General features: G+C 35.7%; 1 protein-coding gene across 2 annotated transcripts in view; it reads left to right on the top strand.

The window, feature by feature from the left end:
• LOC126817210 (NAD kinase 2, mitochondrial-like) overlaps window positions 1-21,522 on the top strand; it is a 199,450-nt gene that overhangs the window by 134,234 nt on the left and 43,694 nt on the right. For both annotated transcript variants that reach the window (XM_056100100.1, XM_056100099.1), the window contains one exon: window positions 5,382-5,615. In XM_056100100.1, the coding sequence (XP_055956075.1) occupies window positions 5,382-5,615 (234 nt within the window). The remainder of the gene's footprint in view (window positions 1-5,381; window positions 5,616-21,522) is intronic.

Here is a 21,522-nt window from a genome sequence, read left to right as displayed (position 1 = left end):
TTATTTAAATTGTTTCTGATAAGTAATCATGTGATAAATTTATAAACTATGAAATAAACAATAATCCCCAAAACAGTTATTTGTCTATCACAAAGAAGAGATCAACAATGGCTCATGCAAGTCTTGCATTTGGCCTTACTTTGATCAGTGTCGCTTATCGTGTATAGTTCCAAATCTTACTACTTCGCGGCATTTTTTTTACTTTATTTTATTTAGTTCACTGCTGGTATTGTCTGCACACTATCATAATAAGTAGAACTTTTGGAAAAGGATGGAAAATATCACATGGTTTACGCGTGATTGGAATGAAGGATGAAAGAGGAGATATCCCTTAGACATTCCCGCTTCTAGATGCCGATAAAAATTAAGAAATAATTTAGTGATTTGTATAGTTATGCTAGGCTACTTTAAATTTTTTTTTACATAATTTGTATCAACAAATGATAACTCATAATATAGATCATACTTTATTAACTAATAAAATTACAAACGAATAAGATGTTTTATTTTTAACTAGTTCTGGAAATGGCGGGAGAATGTCACGTGATTGCCACTGTTGACAGGTCAAGAAGCTATCGCTTTGATGTATCATTCATTACAGCGTGAACAATTCCATCTATTATAGACATGTGCCGATCACTTTAGGGAATTATATTGTAATCAACATTTAAAATATGACAAATATCAACATAGATTATCATGCCATTCAAGACATTAAATGTGTAATACAGAGGCTGTGGAGCGGTTCCCGAAGTGGGGGGGGGGGGCTGATAATTGAGGGACGAAGTCATGAAAACGAAGCGCTGCTCAGCGTGTTGCTGCAGGCGGCGGAAACTTCAGGTGTGGGGTTTGGGGCCCGCTTTAGGACCTCAAGAAAATTTTGATGTGATTTTTATACTGTCATAGCCCCCATCCATCCGGCGACCACAAGCAATTGTGGACGCTCTAGAGGCTAAAGTTAATATCCGATTGACGAAGAAGCCTATTGATTTTCAGCGATTTCCGATAATTACTGCCAGAGTTATGGCCCTTGATCACTTCAAAATATCTTGTGGACGCGCTTGAGGCCAAAGTTAACATCCGATTGACTTTAAATTTATACACCGTGTTTAAGGTCATGAACCGAAGAAGCCTATTGATTTTCAACAATTTCGAATAATTGCTGCCAGAGTTATGGCCCTTGATCACTTTAAAATATTTTGTGGGTGCTCTAGAGGCTAAAGATAATATCCGATTGACTTTAAATTTATACACAGTGTTTAAGGTCATAAAACGAAGAAGCCTATTGATTTTCAGAGATTTCGGATAATTACTGTCAGTGTTATAAAAACCAAACAAATTCTAATGATTTTCTGATAATTACTTAATGAGTTGTTACTCTTAATCAGATTTTAGTGTATTATAAATGTTTCATTACCGAAAAAATGTAAAAACATGCTACAACTTTTGTTGACTGCCCGGACGATTTTGCTGCTGTGGGTGTATGTTTTGTTGCCTGGCAACCTATCTTTTTAATTTTGAGTGACATTAAATAACATATACGGAAACGTCACCGAGATCAACCTGGGACACTATAAGCCAGCATACCATAAGGAAATCAAGCTCGCACAGTATAAGAAATTCGGTTGACGACCATGACTGCAACAAAATCTCATGATTGGTATACACAGTGACACATACCACACTCAAACAGGTCACTTAATAGGGGTTAGTACCATCCAAATGATCTTTTCTCAGGTTATGAAAATACAAATGTGCCAGAAAAAATTATTTACATACTTACAATAGAAATGAACGTGCTTTCACTGATATGTAAGAAAGTCAAAACATAATTATTTCTATGTCTTTTGCTCACTAGGTTGTCAACTCACTATTATCCGATCATAGGTTATCTTTCTCACACTTAAAAATCTTAACACCGGATATAATAATACAATTACCTCCCAATTACCTCCCTTTTTTTCCTATTCCCCACCATGGAATAGCTATCTTCAAACGTTTGAATTTGAAGTTGAAATTGATATTTTTGCCAATTTCTCAACTGGCAATAGTGAATTACAGGATTATTCTTTAACAAGGTAGGGCTGTTTATAGATACCATCTATTTTAGGGCTTTATTTTAATACATTTTAAAAATATAACTTAAAAATATGAAATTGTGAAATTGTGAGACGAAGAAGCACGGTGATTTTCAATGATATCCGATAATTACTACCAGAGTTATGGCCCTTGATTGTTGGAATAATCTCATTTTTAGCTCGCTACAAGACACAATTTGTATTCAATTTTAAAGATACTTTCCAAGAAAAGTATTTATCGGGTGGTTATTTCAAATAAAAGTATATCAAATTTGGTATATATGGAAAGTATAGACACCCAATCTTACTAGAAAAATACTAGATTAAACGAAAAACGCCCATGGGGCAAGCACTGGGCAAAATTGTTTGGGTATCACTAACTGGCAACCCGACTGTTAGGCCGCGGTTAATTAATTGTCAGTTTTTCATGACCTAAGTTTGTGAAATATACATGCTACATGCGGTAATTATTAATTATTGAGATGAAATTTAATTTTTTTAGCTTAATGCTGTTTCTATTTCAGCAATAACTAATGTCAGTTACTTGGTCAGTTAGTGATACGCTTCTAGGTTACGAAATGACCTGTTCGAAACTGGTTGATGATTTGTTCTGACATAAAAATATTAAAAGCATACCCTTGGATTTTTAAATACAAAATAATTTAGATTATTTAACAGGTCAGTTAAAGAATTTACTACACCCGTGGTTGTTTCTCTAGCCGTGAAGGAAGATAGTACCAATGCTATGGCAATAGCCTGTATGTTTACGCTTCAACTTTGAACCCATCATCGGCACATGGCATCATAATAATATAAATACTTTTATTATTTTGTCTATTTTAATCAAACTGTTTACATTTATTTGTATCTTTGTGTCCTTTTGTGTACATTTAGCAAGTGTTGTAGCTACCATTCCTTGGTATAGATGATTGATATGATACGGCTTTATCACTTCCGGTTTTACGGATGGACTCTGTGTATTTTTTCCCATTCTAGCCTACTTTACATATCACCTACAGTGTCATGTTCATCGATAAATAGTGGAGTTTAATGCATTAATTCATTGTTTATATTTAAAGGCAAACAAATATAGTTTTAAAGGACTTAAATTTTGGACCTCACTAAATTTGACCAAATAATTATGGACGTGCGTAATTATTACGGTTGAAAACGGACATGCAGGTGGGTCATGAGAAACAAACGATTAATTAACCGCAGCCTTATCTGCCAGCTTATTGTGTGCCAGCTTCAGTGAGGGAGCAGTTGTTATTTCTTGCTCAAATGGTTAGGTGGTTTTGGGAACATTGAGGGGTGTCAATGTACAAAAGACTCTGCAATTAAACGGCGGAAAAAGAAATTGACAGAAATAATTAAGAATTTACTTAGGCCTCAATATGTATGGTAAATAAACAGTAAGTAATGATAAATACATTCTGAAAAATTGACCCTCCCACAATGAAGCTAAGTTGACAGACATTGCGTCTAACAACAGCTTACTTATAGCTATAGGTATCCCCGGTGAATACAAAGTTTTGAGAGGGAATTGAAGCAAATTTTTGATTGATTGGTTACTTTGAATATGTTTTTAGTCCATATATATCATCAAATAACAAAGTTTGTACGCGGGAATTATCTTTAAAAATCGTTTAAATATATTACCTTCACACATCAGTGAATGTTGAGTTCAAATTTCGTAAAAATCTGACCCAAACTGCCGGACAAAATACCAAAGTTGTAGACATCTTGTACGCAAATACAGTAGAACTTGCTCAGGCGTGCACTCCTAATCAGCGAACACTTGCTTCAACGGGCACCAAAAAATCCCCCAGAGCGATTTTTAAGTAATTTAACCCCTACTAAACACGCACCTGTTCAACGCGTGCAAGCGAGTACATCATAGTGAATCTCGGAGAATCACGTTCTCGCTAGAGCGAACGAGACTGAAATGTCACTAATCTTGACACGATTTACTCGCTTGGCTTGAACTAACTATCACTAATTAACAAGTTTACTCACACCCCAAGCTGATAATTTTAACCATTAATCAATATTCTATTCATATCCAAACCAATGATGATATATAAGAAAGAGTCTGAATTGATAAGACATTGTTTATCAATATGTCTTATATTACTACGCCTCGTAAAGTTCTTCCACCTACTTGAAAAGTTTTGACACTTAATGTGTCAAAGTGATACAGTTATCAAATGAAAGTAAAAGTGGTTGCGTAATCGCTAAAATAGTTGGGGTGGGAAATACTCAAATTCACGGCATTTTGGTAGGGGTTGGGGCAGTATTGGATACCTCTAGTCAAAGAGTACCTCCATTAAGCAAGCATTTTTAAATTTCCTTTGGGTGCTTGCTTAATACAAGTTCTACTGTAGTGTAAAAGTATGTAATACCAAGGTTGTGGACACTTTAGAAGTCACAATTTTTATCCAATTTTAATGAAACTTGGAATATATGTTTATAATCCAAAGATCGTGGTTCCTTTTGATATCGGACTGTAACTTCCTGGATTATGGCCCCTGATTGTACGAAATATAACGTTTTTAGCTTGTGGACCCTCTGGAGCAGAGGTCACAGTTTTTATCTAATTTTAAAAACATTTAAATTTGTCACCGTAATGAGGGTTGAGTTCCAATTTTGTGAAAATTGGACCACAAACTGCGTAAAATTATGTGATACCATTGTGGACCTTATAGAAGTCATAATTGTAACCCGATTTTGATGAAACTTAAAATATATGTTTATGTCCCAAAGATCTTGATTCCAATCGCTATTTGCGCATATCAGACCATCACTTCCTGGATTTCAGCCTGTGATTGTATGAAAAAACGTGCTTTTTGGTTTGTGGATTCTCTAGAGGTCACAATGTGGGCGTATCTTGCCTAGTAACGGCAGGTTACCGACTCTTTATCAAATTTCAACTGTCATGGATTTTTTTTATATGCACATCAACATATACACAGGATCTCATTATTTTTTTCCATCCGGCTGACTAGACACTATTCCTTCTCAGGCCCTCTGTCCTCCACCATAACGACGGGAAACCACACGGAAAAATCATGAGAATCTTTCTTGGCTAACACCAATTATTTATTGTCAATTTTATCATTAAATACTGCACAAAATGCAGAATAAACAGCATCATTAAATTTCTTGTAAAAAAACCTGATTATTATTGGTTTCCTATAATGGATACACAAACAATCTAACAAATTTTCTCTTTTTGCATATATAGATTTCTCTCTGAGATATATTATATGTAAATGTAATCATATTTTTATTTTCATTGTTCAGATGGAAATGGAGACAGAGGATAAGAATTACTATGTCTGGTCAACATGATAATGAAGAACCTATAGAGTTACATGATCAACAATTAAAGTTTCCAGAACATCGTTTCTCAGAACATATAGGAGAAAATGAAGAAATGCGCTATCCTGTAATTATTTCTCAGAATAACAGAAGAGAGAGAGTTTTACCGGTTCTTGCCCTAAATGAAGTTTTTATAGGTGAATCATTATCTTCAAGGTAAACCTTTCATCTTATTCATAACATGTGTAAACAAAAACAGACACAATTCTCAGACCACCATTCATAGAATATCATGCAGGAGGGAGATATCTATCTTATCACAAATATCAAAATTCAAAGTTTTACATCTATCTCACAACTTAGCATTTCAATGAGATAAAACTTGTTCAAACTTGGTGAATCTCTTGAATGAGTTTGATGATGAGCATTTTCTGCTCAGACTCAGGAGAAATAAGCAATATTATTTGTTAATGCTTTGTAATACAGATTGAGTATTAATGTTCAAACTTAGTGCAGATGTTCATTATGTGAATGTCTTGGTTGAATTTCAGATTAGTGTTACATGTCTAACTGGTCTTCATTAAGAGGATGTTTATAACCAAAAACAGGGATATACATTATAACTTCGTTAATTATCTGTTAATTAATCTTTTGTTTTATTAAACGACTAACCTGATCTTTGTTTTCACACGTAACAAAACATTATTTGATACTGATTGAATAAACTAAAAGTACCGACGAAGCCGCAAGTTTTGTCACGATCATCTAGTATCTCTTTTCCATTGCCACTTTGTTGTTAAACAGACGTTTTAGCGCCTCCTATAATATTACATACAGAGTTACACCCCCTGTAAATCGTTGACAAAATCAGCGATGTTTTTATTTGTTCATGTGCTTTTTATACGCCCACATTGAAATGTCATATATTGTCGTCGCCTCCGTCCGTCCATCCGGCGTCCACAATTGCTTGTGGACGCTGTAGAGGCTAAAGTTAATGTCCGATTGACTTTAAATTTATATACAGTGTTTAAGGCCTTGAGAAAAAGAAGAAGCCTATTGATTTTCAGCGATTTCCGATAATTACTGTCAGAGTTATGGCCCTTGATCACTTCAAAAAATCTTGTGGACGCTCTAGAGGCCAAAGTTAATATCTGATTGACTTTAAATTTATACACAGTGTTTAAGGTCATGAGACGAAGAAGCCTATTGATTTTCAGCGATTTCCGATAATTACTGCCAGAGTTATGGCCCTTGATCACTTCAAAAAATCTTGTGGACGCTCAAGAGGCCAAAGTTAATATCTGATTGACTTTAAATTTATACACAGTGTTTAAGGTCATGAGACGAAGAAGCCTATTGATTTTCAGCGATTTCCGATAATTACTGCCAGAGTTATGGCCCTTGATCACTTCAAAAAATCTTGTGGACGCTCTAGAGGCCAAAGTTAATATCCGATTGACTTTAAATTTATACACAGTGTTTAAGGTCATGAGACGAAGAAGCCTATTGATTTTCAGCGATTTCCGATAATTACTGTCAGAGTTATGGCCCTTGATCACTTCAAAAAATCTTGTGGACGCTCTAGAGGCCAAAGTTAATATCTGATTGACTTTAAATTTATACACAGTGTTTAAGGTCATGAGACGAAGAAGCCTATTGATTTTCAGCGATTTCCGATAATTACTGCCAGAGTTATGGCCCTTGATCACTTCAAAAAATCTTGTGGACGCTCAAGAGGCCAAAGTTAATATCTGATTGACTTTAAATTTATACACAGTGTTTAAGGTCATGAGACGAAGAAGCCTATTGATTTTCAGCGATTTCCGATAATTACTGCCAGAGTTATGGCCCTTGATCACTTCAAAAAATCTTGTGGACGCTCTAGAGGCCAAAGTTAATATCCGATTGACTTTAAATTTATACACAGTGTTTAAGGTCATGAGACGAAGAAGCCTATTGATTTTCAGCGATTTCCGATAATTACTGTCAGAGTTATGGCCCTTGATCACTTCAAAAAATCTTGTGGACGCTCTAGAGGCCAAAGTTAATATCTGATTGACTTTAAATTTATACACAGTGTTTAAGGTCATGAGACGAAGAAGCCTATTGATTTTCAGCGATTTCCGATAATTACTGCCAGAGTTATGGCCCTTGATCACTTCAAAAAATCTTGTGGACGCTCAAGAGGCCAAAGTTAATATCTGATTGACTTTAAATTTATACACAGTGTTTAAGGTCATGAGACGAAGAAGCCTATTGATTTTCAGCGATTTCCGATAATTACTGCCAGAGTTATGGCCCTTGATCACTTCAAAAAATCTTGTGGACGCTCTAGAGGCCAAAGTTAATATCTGATTGACTTTAAATTTATACACAGTGTTTAAGGTCATGAGACGAAGAAGCCTATTGATTTTCAGCGATTTCCGATAATTACTGCCAGAGTTATGGCCCTTGATCACTTCAAAAAATCTTGTGGACGCTCTAGAGGCCAAAGTTAATATCCGATTGACTTTAAATTTATACACAGTGTTTAAGGTCATGAGACGAAGAAGCCTATTGATTTTCAACGATTTCCGATAATTACAGCCAGAGTTATGGCCCTTGATCACTTCAAAAAATCTTGTGGACGCTCTAGAGGCCAAAGTTAATATCCGATTGACTTTAAATTTATACACAGTGTTTAAGGTCATGAGACGAAGAAGCCTATTGATTTTCAGCGATTTCCGATAATTACTGCCAAAGTTATGGCCCTTGATCACTTTGAAAAATCTTGTGGGCGCTCTAGAGGCCTAAGTTAATATCCTATTGACTTCAGATTGATACACAGGCGAACAAGTATATTGATTTTCAATTAATTTTTATGACTTGAAACAGCTAAATCCATGATACAGTATTAAAAGTTTTGTATACAAAACGTTAGCATGGGGCAGAACTTTATAAAAACCAAACAAATTCTAATTGTTTTTTGAGTTGTTGCTCTTAATCAGATTTTAGTGTATTATAAATGTTTCATTACCGAAAAAAGTAAAAATATGCGACAACTCTTGTTGACTGCCCGGACGATTTAGCTGCTGTGGGCGTATGTTTCGTTGCCTGGCAACCTATCTTTTGATAAAATAAAATTAATTCATCGATTTTCTTCACAAAAATGGATAAATATTATCGAATGCATCACAATGATAGAAAGTAGGTATCGAAGGTTGGTACAAAATGACAAGTTATGTCCAAGATTTGAGTAATGAATTTTTGTTCCAAGCAAGTTTCAGCGGCGGCCAAATTTACCGATGCAAGTATTGGTATTTGCTCCCGATGCATCCAAGCGTAAAATGTACTTGATGTCAGCACAAAAAAACACCGAGATTTTATTAAGAGACCACTCCCGTTAAGTGGTCAGTCGTGAAAATTTCCTTGGGTGGCTGCTTAATGCAGATTCTACTGTACATTAAATACAAATAAATAAGTTTTGAATTATCAAAGTGGATTTCCAAGTGCAAAAGCGTATTCCCGAAGACATTCACCAGAAGGATTGACGTGCAAATTTTCATTCTGATAAGCACGTAACATGGATAGTACTAGTAGTACCGTAATGCTGTAGGCTATTACCTTTTTTCAGCGGAATTCCATTAACGTATTATATGCTGTGAATCACAATTATTAAAAGTTTTACTTTGTCATTTATTATCGGTATGGTAAGATTTAGACAAAAAAATGGTCGTTCTACATGACATGCATTGGTTGGTGCAGAAAAGTGTGATGTGGAACCTCATTCCCCCATCCCCCTCCCCGTAGCAGTTATCTGGAAATGTTGAAAAGGAAAGATTGTCCCTTATCTACCATAAAAACATGTGATTCAGAGCAATGTTGCTTTAAATTACTTTAATTGTTTATGTAACAATTGTTAATCAGCTAAAGTTGGCTCTTATTCAATAAAACACATGTACTCTGTCAACCATATTTATTTCACACTAACCCGGACTCCTTCAGTGAAGAGTTCCACTTCCGGTATAAACAAAGTGAAAGTAAAGTGATAAAGGTAAAATGAAAGTATAATTATAAAAAGGTGAAATAAAGAACATTAACAACAATGAGCAATTACAAGTGGTGTCTTTTCTCAATACATCACAGGATACATGTGAGTGTAACTAAGGAGAAGGGTTCCTTTCAAGTGATATGTTTTCAAAAAGTCCCATGTGTTGCTGTAAGCACAGTTGTATAACATTCAAAATATTTACTAACTGTAATATAGGGCTGAGCAAAGAAAAAAACTAACAATTTCAAGACAAAAAAACCCTTTTAAACATGCATTATGCAAGAGCTAAATCTGCAAATGTTCTCTAAATTTTTAACTGGACATTATTTAACTTATTCAGACCATAATCAACTCTCAATGTCATCGTTAGCCTGCGATATTTACTAGATTTGAATGCATTTTGTGATGGATAATTTAAGGTAAAAATGGATAATCGAGACTTAGTTATCATACCAATGTCAGTAATAATGACCGAGGCTAGTCTAAAATTCAATGGCTAATATCTCAGTTCAGAGTTAAGCAATTTGACTGAAATTTTCAGCATATTTTGTTTGAATTATCTATTTTTATACGCCCACATTTTCATATGGACGTATATTGCCGTCGCCCCTGTCCGTCCGGACGTAGACGCTAGCTCGCTAGCCTGGAGGTCGGGTGTTCGATCCCTGCATTGGCCGAGAAAGTTCATCCAGATTTTCCGGCGTGGTTCTCCCTTGTCAGTGATGCAGGACGGAGGGGCTGACAAGGAAAGCTGTCTAGTCGTTCGGATGGTACGAAAAACCGAGGTCCCGTGTACACATTGGCGTGCACGTAAAAGATCCCTTGGCAGTTGGAATTCGATATAAGAGTAGGCCGTAGTGCCGCTGTCCGGGCAAAATTTCCCTCATAGCACACTGTATGGCGTATGCCCGTCTTCATTAGCCCAGGTTAGGAGGAGCAGAACAGTAGGACGTTAAACTCCATTTCATTTCATTTCATTTCATTTCCGTCCGGACGTACACAATTCTTATCAGATTTTGACGAAACTTGAAATGTAGGTTTATCTCAAAAAAGTCTCGGCTGCTTTCGATATTGGCAAGTATCGGATCGAAACTTCATGGATTATGTCCCCTGTTTGTACGAAAAATCACGTTTTTAGCTTGTGGACCCTATAGAGGTCACAATTTTTATCTGATTTTTGTTGAAACTTGAAATGTAAGTTTATAACCCAAAGATCTCAGTTCCTTTTGATATTCGCGCATATCGGACCGTAACTTCCTGAATTATGGCCTCTGATTGTACGAAAAATCGCATTTTTATACGTTTAAATGTGGGCGAATAAAAATGCTTTAGTGGGTAAAGTTAATATCTGATTAAATTTAAATTTATACACAGTATTAAAGGTCTTGAGACGAAGAAGCGATTTCTGATAATTACTGCCAGAGTTATGACCCTTAATCACTTTGAAACATCTTGAGGACCCCCTAGAGGCTAAGTTAATATCCGATTGACCTTAGATTTCTACACAGTGTTTAGGGTCATGAGACGAAGAAGCCTATTGATTTTCAGCGATTTCCGATAATTACTGCCAGAGTTATGGCCCTTGATCACTTTGAAAAATCTTGTGGACGCTCTAGAGGCTAAAGTTAATATCCGATTGACTTTAAATTTATACACAGTGTTTAAGGCCATGAGATAAAGAATCATATTGATTTTCAACGATTTCGGATAATTGCTGCCAGAGTCATGGCCCTTAATCACTTTGAAAAATCTTGTGACGCTCTAGAGGCTAAAGTTATCATCCGATTGACTTCAGATTGATACACAGAGTTTAAGGTCTTGAGACGAACAAGTATATTGATTTTCAATGAATCTTTATGACTTGAACAGCTAAATCCATGATGTTAAAAGTTTCGTATACTAAACCTTAGCATGTGGAAGAACTTTATAAAAACCAAACAAATTCTAATGGTTTTCTGATAATTACTTAATGAGTTGTTACTCGTAATCAGATTTTAATGTATTATAAATGTTTCATTACCGAAAAAAGTAAAAATATGCGACCACTCTTGTTGTCTGCCTGGACGATATAGCTGCTGTGGCCGTATGTTTCAATGCCTGGCAACCTATCTTTCATTTCTGTCTTTTAAAAATACTGAATCGCCTTCACATGATTTTAGCTTATTCACATCCACCCATTTACTCTGTACCTGTGATATGACAGGTAGTTTGGAATTCAGGCTTCGTCCCATTAGTAATTCTGCTGGACTGTATCCATTTCGCAAGGGTGCATTTCTGTAATTTAAAAATGCTATATATGGATCTTTATCAGACCTGTCAACCCCTCAGAGCTGAAATGCAGTAGGGTAGTGTAAAAAATGCAGTAGAAACCATGATTTGGCAGTAGATTTCCAAAAACATGTAAATTCGCACTTCCAAGGGTAATTAATTTAGAAATTGCATTAAATGGGTAATAGATCAAATATACACAAGCAATGGTAACCATATCTAAATTTTTTTATGTAATTAAACCAAAATTGAATATGTAGCCTACAGAAATTAGTAATGTAAAAATGAAAATAATTAAAATTACCAGTCCAGTGTACTGGCAGTAGACCTACCAGTAACACTTTTCTTTTGTTTTAACTTAGCATGATTTTAAAAATATCCTTGTGACGTGTGTTCCCCATTCCAAGAGTTTTTGTCAATATTGTTTCATGTAAGATTCTATAGTATTTCTACATTAGGAATAGAGAAGGGGGGGCGTAAAAAAATAGTTTTGCAAATGACTAAATATTGGTATCGATTTAATCATGCCCCCCATGGGCATGGCGATTATCCTCTCAATGTACGGGATTTTTTCTCCCGTGATAACGTAAATCTGCTTTTACATTTATTCGAGTGAGTGTTCCGTGTAATTCAGAATCGTCAAGACGTATTCCCATCTTGAAATTAAAGTTCCAGGTTGTGTTGCATTCGAAGTATTGTATTAGATGCTGTACATTTCTACATTAGGAATAGAGAGGGGGGGGGGGGGCGTAAAAAAATAGTTTTGCAAACGACCAAATATTGGTATCGATTTAATCATGCCCCCCATGGGCATGGTGATTATCCTCTCAATGTACGGGATTTTTTCTCCCATGATTCCGTAAATCTGCTTTTACATTTATTCGAGTGAGTGTTCTGTGTAATTCAGAATCGTCAAGACGTATTCCCATCTTGAAATGAAAGTTCCAGGTTGTGTTGCATTCGAAGTATTGTATTAGATGCTGTACGTAGGTATGCGCGCAAACGAAAATGTCAGCCATTGCTGCAGTAAATTAGTCGCTATTTGTTCAGTTTATCGCTACGCATTTTAAGAGTATTTGGAACATGTGCCAATAATTATATCCGCTTTATTAACTCTAAAATAGGTTGAAAAGAATTTGAGAACAAATCTCTTAGCTAAATTATACCTTACCGAAAGTCGCGATCTTTATTGTTTACATGCAAAGAGTTGCTTCCCTTAGTTCCATAGTTTTGGCGAGAAAATTAAAAACTCTTTGTTTGAAAATGCGGTAGAAATCTACTACCGCACAGTAGAGCGGTACATGAGGCCTGTTCACGGCACTTTACCACATGATGCGGTAGAGTTGACAGGTCTGATCTTTATTGTCCATTAATTGTTTTGCAGTTCTGACAGCTTGTTCAGCTTCCCCATTTCCAGAGCTATGTAGCGGACTGCTTGTTTGATGATTAAATCCATATCATTTCGCGAAATAAGGAAATTCTGCTGAGGAATATCACTAATTAATAGTTCAGGTATTCCGTGATGTGAAAACATTGATTTAAGATGTGTAATCACATTATATGAAGTTGGGCTTGCGAGTTTTGCTACCTTAATATAACGAGAAAAGTAATCTACTACAAGTAGGTAATGTGCACCTTTAAATTCAAACAGATTGGATGCAAGTTTACACCATGGTTTTGAAGAGAAGTCTGTAGGATTCAACAGTTCAAGTTCATTTATAGCTTTTGCAGAACACACATCGCAGTTCTTAATAAAGTCGCAAATACTTTTGCTGATCCCTGGCCACCAAACGGCAAATTTAGCTAACTTGTTGCACTTTGTACTGCCGAGATGACCTTCATGAATTTTACCCGAGATATCAGTTTGTAAGGATTGAGGGATAATGATTCTGGATCCACAAACTAATCAATTGTCAATTATAGAAATCTCATTTCTGTATTGAAAATAGGGTTTTACAGCAATATCAACATTTTTAATGTCTCGAGACCAACCATGCATACAAAAGGAATACAGTTGTTTACACACATCATTATTTAACTGTTCAGTGAGGATCTCTTGCAAATTTTTATCTGAGGAGGAAAAATTTGACACAACTAAGTTTAGATATGACGTAACAGAATTCTGGAAATCAATATCGTTTTCAGTCGGTTCAGAGCTTGGGGCTCTGGATAAACAATTGGCTATGGATAAATTCTTACCAGCAACATGAACTATTGAATAGGAATAACGCATAAGTCGCATTCTGTATCTCTGTATGCGTACTGGTAGATTAGTTAGATCTTTAGTTCCTAATAATAATGAAACTAAGGGTTTGTGATCGGTTTCTATTAGAAACGTTGGTAATCCAAGTACAGTAGAACTTGCTCGGGCGTGCACTCTTTATCAGCGAACACTTGCTTCAACGAGCACCAAAAAATCCCCCTGAGTGATTTTTAAGTAATTTAACCCCTACTAAACACGCACCTGTTCAATGCGTGCAATTGGCATCACGATTAATTCCCCCTGTAAAAATTCTACTGTTTCAACTGTCACTCCTCCAACGCGGCCAGCGGTCACTATTTTACTAATAAATTCAACAAAACATCGACCATTCAACGGCCATTGTTGAATGATACCATCTTGTCATTCTTTTTTTGTAACACTCCCGCTAATATCGTGAGTAGTAGTTAATTAACTGGACCCCCACTGATCAGGTAAAAAGAAATGTAAAAATAACAATCAACCCGGGATTATCTGTTTATTAATCTTTTGTTTTATTAAACGACTAACCTGATCATTGTTTTCACGCGTAAGGACACATTATTTGATACTGATTGAATAAAATGAAAGTACAGAGTTTTGTCACGATCATCTAGTATCTCTTTTCCATTGCCACTTTGTTGTTAAACAGATGTTTTAGCGCCCCCTATAATATTACATACAGAGTTACACCCCCTGTAAATCGCTGATAAAATCAGCGATGGTTTTTTGTTCATGTGCTTTTTTGATAAAATAAAATTAATTCATCGATTTTCTTCACAAAAATGGATAAATATTATAGAATGCATCACAATGGTAGACAGTAGTATCGAAGGTTGGTACAAAATGACAAGTTTACAGAAGTTATATGTTCGAGATTTGAGTAAAGAATTTTCGTTCGGCGCAAGATTCAGCGACGGTCAAATTTATCGATGCAAGTATTGATGTTCGCTCCCAATGCACCCAAACATAATTAATTTATGTCAGCACAAAAAGCACCAAGATTTTATTAAGTGGTCGCGTAATCGCTAAAATAGTTGGGGTGGGAAATACTCAAATTCACGACATTTTGAAACGCTTTTAGACGCTATGATTCAGTATGATGAAAGTAAAATAGATATTGGGGGGCTAGAGATCCAGTATTACTAAACAAACATGTATACGCGACTACTTTGCGGATAGACTAATCACCGGAATTCATTTACAATCACCGGAATTCATTTACAATCACCGGAATGCATTTACAATTCACCGGAATTCACTTCGAAAATCCCCGATTCCCCCCACAAAACTAATTTATTTTAAATGTATAATACATTATAATATAACGAATAACTATTTTGATCTCTCCACAGGCCAGATGAAGGCGCTGTAGGTATATTTAATTGGAAAGACTACCGGGAATTCATTTCAAATATATGCATCATGATTATGACTTATGTCATGATAAAGTAGGGCGCGTCGAATTACCTAATTGGCCTAACGCCAAAATAACACAAAATAACAATTTGCGTCGAATTACCCAATAACTCCCAAAAAACACCCAGTAATTCCAAAAATGTTGACTGTGGAAATAAAAAATAACAAGACGCGCTGCTTGTGCCCAAATCGGAGGTTCACAGGAGATAACTCGTGTATATGTGATTTTTGTTGTTGTTGTTAGTTAGTTGTATTTTACGTCTGCTTCCACCGAGGTGATATCGCAGACAATGATTTTTGTTGACAAGAAACTAGTATATCCACAGAGTAAAAATACACAGATTGGCGACTGCTTCATTTGCATACAAAGTAGGTCGCGCACTGCATCTTGGGGTTTGTCTGTATAATGTCACTAAACATCACAGAGTAAAAATAACCAAATCTCTTTAATTTCGTAGTTTTATAGTATATTCGATAACAAAACTACTGAGAATTATCACATACAATCATATGTTAGTTGTGTGTGTGTTTCGGGAATTTATAAAACATGATTCATATTTTTAAAACATGGATAAATGCAGCGTGGGACGGCCCGGACTGAAGTGAATAAAGCTCAATAATTGTGACGGTTTACGAATTGGTCTAGGCTGTAAATTATTGTAAATGAATTCCGGTGTATGGATTTGGTCAAATAATATTGTAAGCTAAAATTAGGACTGCAATGCTGATGAAAGAGGCTTTTTGATGAATTACAAATATGTTCTACACATAAAACATCTCAAAATAAGACGAGTTACAATACAAGATTTTCTTAACATATATCGAGTAATCTCCCTTTAATGATCAAAATATCGGATTTACGAATCATATCAAATTTAAATAATGTCATTGTAAAATGAGACAAATCACATACAATCACACTACATAATATACATGTACTATCATAACATGGGAATAATCTGAACAGAGAAAATTAACTGTCAGCGATACTTATCTAAATTGATTTCATTTATTTATTTCAAAACAAGTTACGATGTCGATGACCGAAAGTGACAATCGACACAATTTGCAATTATAAATAAATAGATATAGCTATAATAAGAAATTGTATATAGCTATATACCATAACATGTTTCATGCATATAATTACTATTTTAATAAACTATTAATCAATTACAATACATTACAGCGAATTGCAACGATACATTAGTTTCTTGTCAACAAAAATCACATACACGAGTTATCTCCTGTGAACCTCCGATTTGGGCACAAAGCAGCGCGGATTCTTAAATTCAACTAAATTGTTATTTTGTGTTGCCACAGTCAACATTTTTGGATGCTATTTTGAAATTATTGGGTCATTCGACGCAAATTGTTATTTTGGAGTTAGGCCTATTGGGTAATCCGACGCGCCCTACGTTACGATGCACATATTTGAAATGAATTCCGGTAGTCTTTCCAAATAAATACACCTACAGCGCCTTCATCTGGCCTGTGGAGAGATCAAATTAGTGATTCGTTATATTATAATGTATTATACATTTAAAATAAATTAGTTTTCCGGGAGGAAACCAGGATTTTCGAAGTGAATTCCAGTGATTAGATGTGAATTCCAGTGATTAGATGTGAATTCCGGTGATTGTAAATGAATTCCGGTGAATTTCGGTGATTAGTCGGGCCCCTACTTTGAATTCACAACTAGATAAAAAGTACATGTATTGTTATTGTTATACTACATGAATAAAAAAATATATGCAATCTATATCTTTATTTTTTGTGGTAGGGGTTGGGGCAATATTGGATACCTCTAGTCAAAGAGAACCTCCATTAAGCAAGCATTTTTATATTTCCCTTGGGTGCTTGCTTAATACAAGTTCTACTGTAGATAATCTTCAAATTTTTCATATGCCCAAACTGTAGCTAAGGCTTCTTGCTCAGTGTCCGTCAAGCTATGTGATGTTTAAGCAATGGGTTTCCATCCACTTGAATGTCATTGTAGTATGACAGCTCCAAGTCAAAATGAGGATGAATCAGCACTCACTATAGTTTCCAATTCCGGATTATACAGACTTAAAACTGAACTGTTGGTTAAAGCTTTTATGATTGCTTGAAATGGGGTGTGTCCCATATCCACAATGAACCAGAACGAAGTAAAGGTTTTGTAAGAGCAGTCAAGTTTTCTATAAACTTTGAGAGCTAATTGACCATTCCCAAGAGTCGCCTTATGTAACCAACATTTTCGGTTGTGGGAATTTTTTGATGGCAGACATTTTGCCTGAGTCTGCTTTGATTCCATCTACACTGACTACTTGTCCTAAAAATCTGATCTCTGATGTACGCCACTGACATTTTGATTTATTCAAGGTACGTTTATGTTTATGAAGTCTATGAAGAACAAAATTTTAGATTCTTGTCATGCTTAGCATATGATGACCCGTATACAACAATATCATCCATGAGACAGGCTACTCTATCAATGCTTTGTAATATTCTGGATATGCGCTTCATGAAATATTCAGGCCACTGGAAATCCCAAAGAGTAGTCGGTTGTAACAGAATCGACCATAGGGACTCATGAAAGTAGTGAGGAGTGCTGACTTTTCAGTTAATGGGATTTGATGGAATCCACTCTTTGCATCTAATAATATTGAAAACACACAATGCACCTGCCATTTGTCCTAATACATGTTCAACAGAGGGTAACATATGTCTCTAGCGTTTGACAGCTTTATTTAACCTGGTTAGATCAACACCTATGCAGACAGCAGAAACTTCGCGTTGACCAGTGACTGGGTTTTTATAAGCCCACATTGAAATGTGGACGTATATTGCCATCACCCCCGTCTGTTCGTCCATCCATAGTCCACAATTTCTTGTGAATGCTCTAACACCAAAAGTTATGATCCGATTGTTATACGCCCACATTTTCATGTGGACGTATATTGTTGTCGCCCCTGTCCGCCCAGACGTCCGGAAGTTCGTCCACAATTTGTTTGTGGACACTCTACAGGTCACAATTCTTATCTGATTTTGACAAAACTTGAAATGTAGGTTTATCTCCAAAAGATCTCGGCTGCTATCAATATTGGCATGTATCGGATCGAAACTTCATGGATTATGACCCGTGTTTGTACGAAAAATCACGTTTTTAGCTTGTGGACCCTATAGAGGTCACAAATTTTATCCGATTTTGTTGAAACTTGAAATGTAAGTTTATAACCCAAAGATCTTGGTTCCTTTTGATATTCGTGTAAAAATATGGTATATCAAGGTTGTGAACCCTATAGAGGTCACAATTTTTATCCGATTTTGTTGAAACTTGAAATGTAAGTTTATAACCAAAAGATCTTGGTTCCTTTCGATATTTGCGCATATCGTATTGTAATTTGCTGAATTATGGCCCTTGATTGTAGGAAAAATCACTTTCTTTATAGCTTGTTCTCTATCCATCTCTCGAAAATGTGGGCGTATCCTGCCTGGCAGCCGCTGGTTTTAAAATTGATATAGGTTGTTCTTGAAACGAAGAAGTAGGTTGTTCTTGGAACGAAGAAGCCTATTGAATTTCAACAATTTCTGTTTATTACGTCTAGAGTTATGGCCCTTGTTTCACTTTATTGAACCTTATGAACGCTCTAACGCCAAAAGTTATCAACCGATCTTTGTGAAATTTATATGCATTATTTAAATTAGTGAAACGAAGAAGCCCATTGAATATCAGCAATTTCCGTTTATTACGTCTAGGACGCGTTTCGGGCGTTCGCCCTTTATCAACTGGTTACAAAAATGATCCCGTTACCGGGTATATATAGACAATAGAATTATTGCGCATGCGCATAACGTTGAGGATTAATAAAATTAATCCCTATACTGGGATTATAAAAATAGTAATGATATAATATAGACAAATTTGTCTAAAGGGCGAACGCCCGAAACGCGTCCTGGATAAAATCTTTTTATATCCACACAGTCTTGTCAAGTTTGTTACCGGGGATTTTTCTACTATGATTTATCTACAAGGAATTGTTCCTGTTTTTCCTTGGATGCATCACTGAGATCCAGACTTGCTTGCACTGTTATGGGGACTCTTCCGCCCCTCTTTTTTTCGTCATCTTCTTGGGATTATTTATTTTATTTTACGGACGATTGAGCATCCTCTGTGGATCCCTTCACACGTTCCAGAGACACCCGAACGCCAATGGCGTACCCTCTCTACAGCCTCAACCTACCAGCATGGAAGAAGAAAATCCTAATAAAACACCTAGAACGATACTGAATCTGAAACGTTTTTTCAACTACTTTTATTAGCAGCTAGAAACTTTACGAAAACCAAGTAAAAAATGTCGAACTCTCCTTTACTAGATACCACCTATTTTTTTGACATAATACGAAAACTTATTATCGAATTCACCTTTTTAACTTTAAGCAGAATAGATTTAAAGTTTCCACTATACCAATAATAAAGAAATTAGAAGATAAATCTATACACACTTGGGTTTGATTTAGAAAAACCTAACTTCACCCTTAAGAAGAACTAATACCACCAGTATGAGTATATACCAGATCGAGGAATACCTATTGAAACCAAATCAACAGTCTATTTTTACAGCATCCGTTTTAGAGAAACTGTTATTCTACTAACCACTTCACCTTTAAGCTATACGTCGTACATTTTTCTCCCGTGGCCCTCTAAACTACAGAATATATTTTTATTCATAGAGGTGACCAACAACCTTCCTATTTACTCGTAATATGATCTACCGCCCATCAACATCACCGATTTCGCGATCCAGAGTTGAACCACTAGCTACGAAACTACTCCTTTGAATTCATAACCGATCGCAGTAAAACTCCATACGTATAGGCCTATTCTACCTCTGCACGTTTGAAAACTAGGAGGTTCCGGATGAGCGAGACTATACGTATTCATCTCTAAGGAAACTACCGCCATTGATGTTACCTGACTACAGTCCTTTGATGATAGTCACCGTTTATATATATTTGATTATTTTGTTTTTTAAGTAATTAAATTTTGTTTGTACATCAATTTTATTCATATTTATCATTTTTTTATTAGATTTTTTAAGTACATTAATGATCTTAAATTTGTCTATATTATATCATTATTATTTTTATAATCCCAGTATAGGGATTAATTTTATTAATCCTCAACGTTATGCGCATGCGCAATAATTGTATTGTCTATATATACCCGGTAACGGGATCATTTTTTGTAACCAGTTGATAAAGGGCGAACGCCCGAAACGCGTCCTGGATAAAATCTTTTTATATCCACACAGTCTTGTCAAGTTTGTTACCGGGGATTTTTCTACTATGATTTAATTACTTCTAGAGTTATGGCCCTTGTTTCACTTTGTTCAACCTTGTTAATGCTTGATTGATGAAAGTTATCCAATATGTATGAAATTTATATGCATCATTAAAATTTGTGAAACAGGTCTATTGAATTTCAGCAATTTCCGTCAATTATTTCTAGAGTTATGGCCCTTGTTAGTTGTTTTAGGAATGCCGCATAGAGGTGCACACCAAGGTGTTGGAACATCAACTGGTTTTATGACATCTAAACGTTGAAGTCTCTTCAATTCTTCTTTGGCCTTAGTCGCTAATGGCAAAGCTACACTTCGAGGGGCATCCACAGAGTAAGGAAAAGCTCCATCTGCTAGCTGGATTTCATATTCTTCATCTAATTTACCTAAACCATCAAAAAGTTCAGGAAAGTTTTCTTCTATCGACGCTTGATCACTAATTTCACCCGTGAAAATTATTACACCCAGTGATTGACAAGCAGTATTACTCAAGTCGATGATGTTGAAAAATTTTCCTGTATAGCCATTTCGGGATAACTGTGACGTCTGCTCCTGAATCTGCCTTGAAAAGTAATTTGGTATGATCCACTGTAACTGTGACGCTCCAATCATCTTTTATTGGTTGAGAGTATGAAGATTCAACCGCACCAATAAAATTGAAATTGTTGTTGTCCACTTCATTACTCTTCTGTTTCAGAAACTTCATCTTTACTTTGCCTGACACATTGACTGAAAATGTCCCTTCTTTTTTAAAGGCTAGACACTTTACATTACTAGCTGTACAAAAGTTTCGTTGATGCGGCTCTTTACCACAATTCTGACACTTTGAATGTCTATATCAGT

This window comes from Patella vulgata, chromosome 4 (assembly GCF_932274485.2).
Source record: "Patella vulgata chromosome 4, xgPatVulg1.2, whole genome shotgun sequence".
Lineage (NCBI taxonomy): Eukaryota > Metazoa > Mollusca > Gastropoda > Patellidae > Patella > Patella vulgata.
This window is presented reverse-complemented; position numbering and strand designations above follow the sequence as displayed.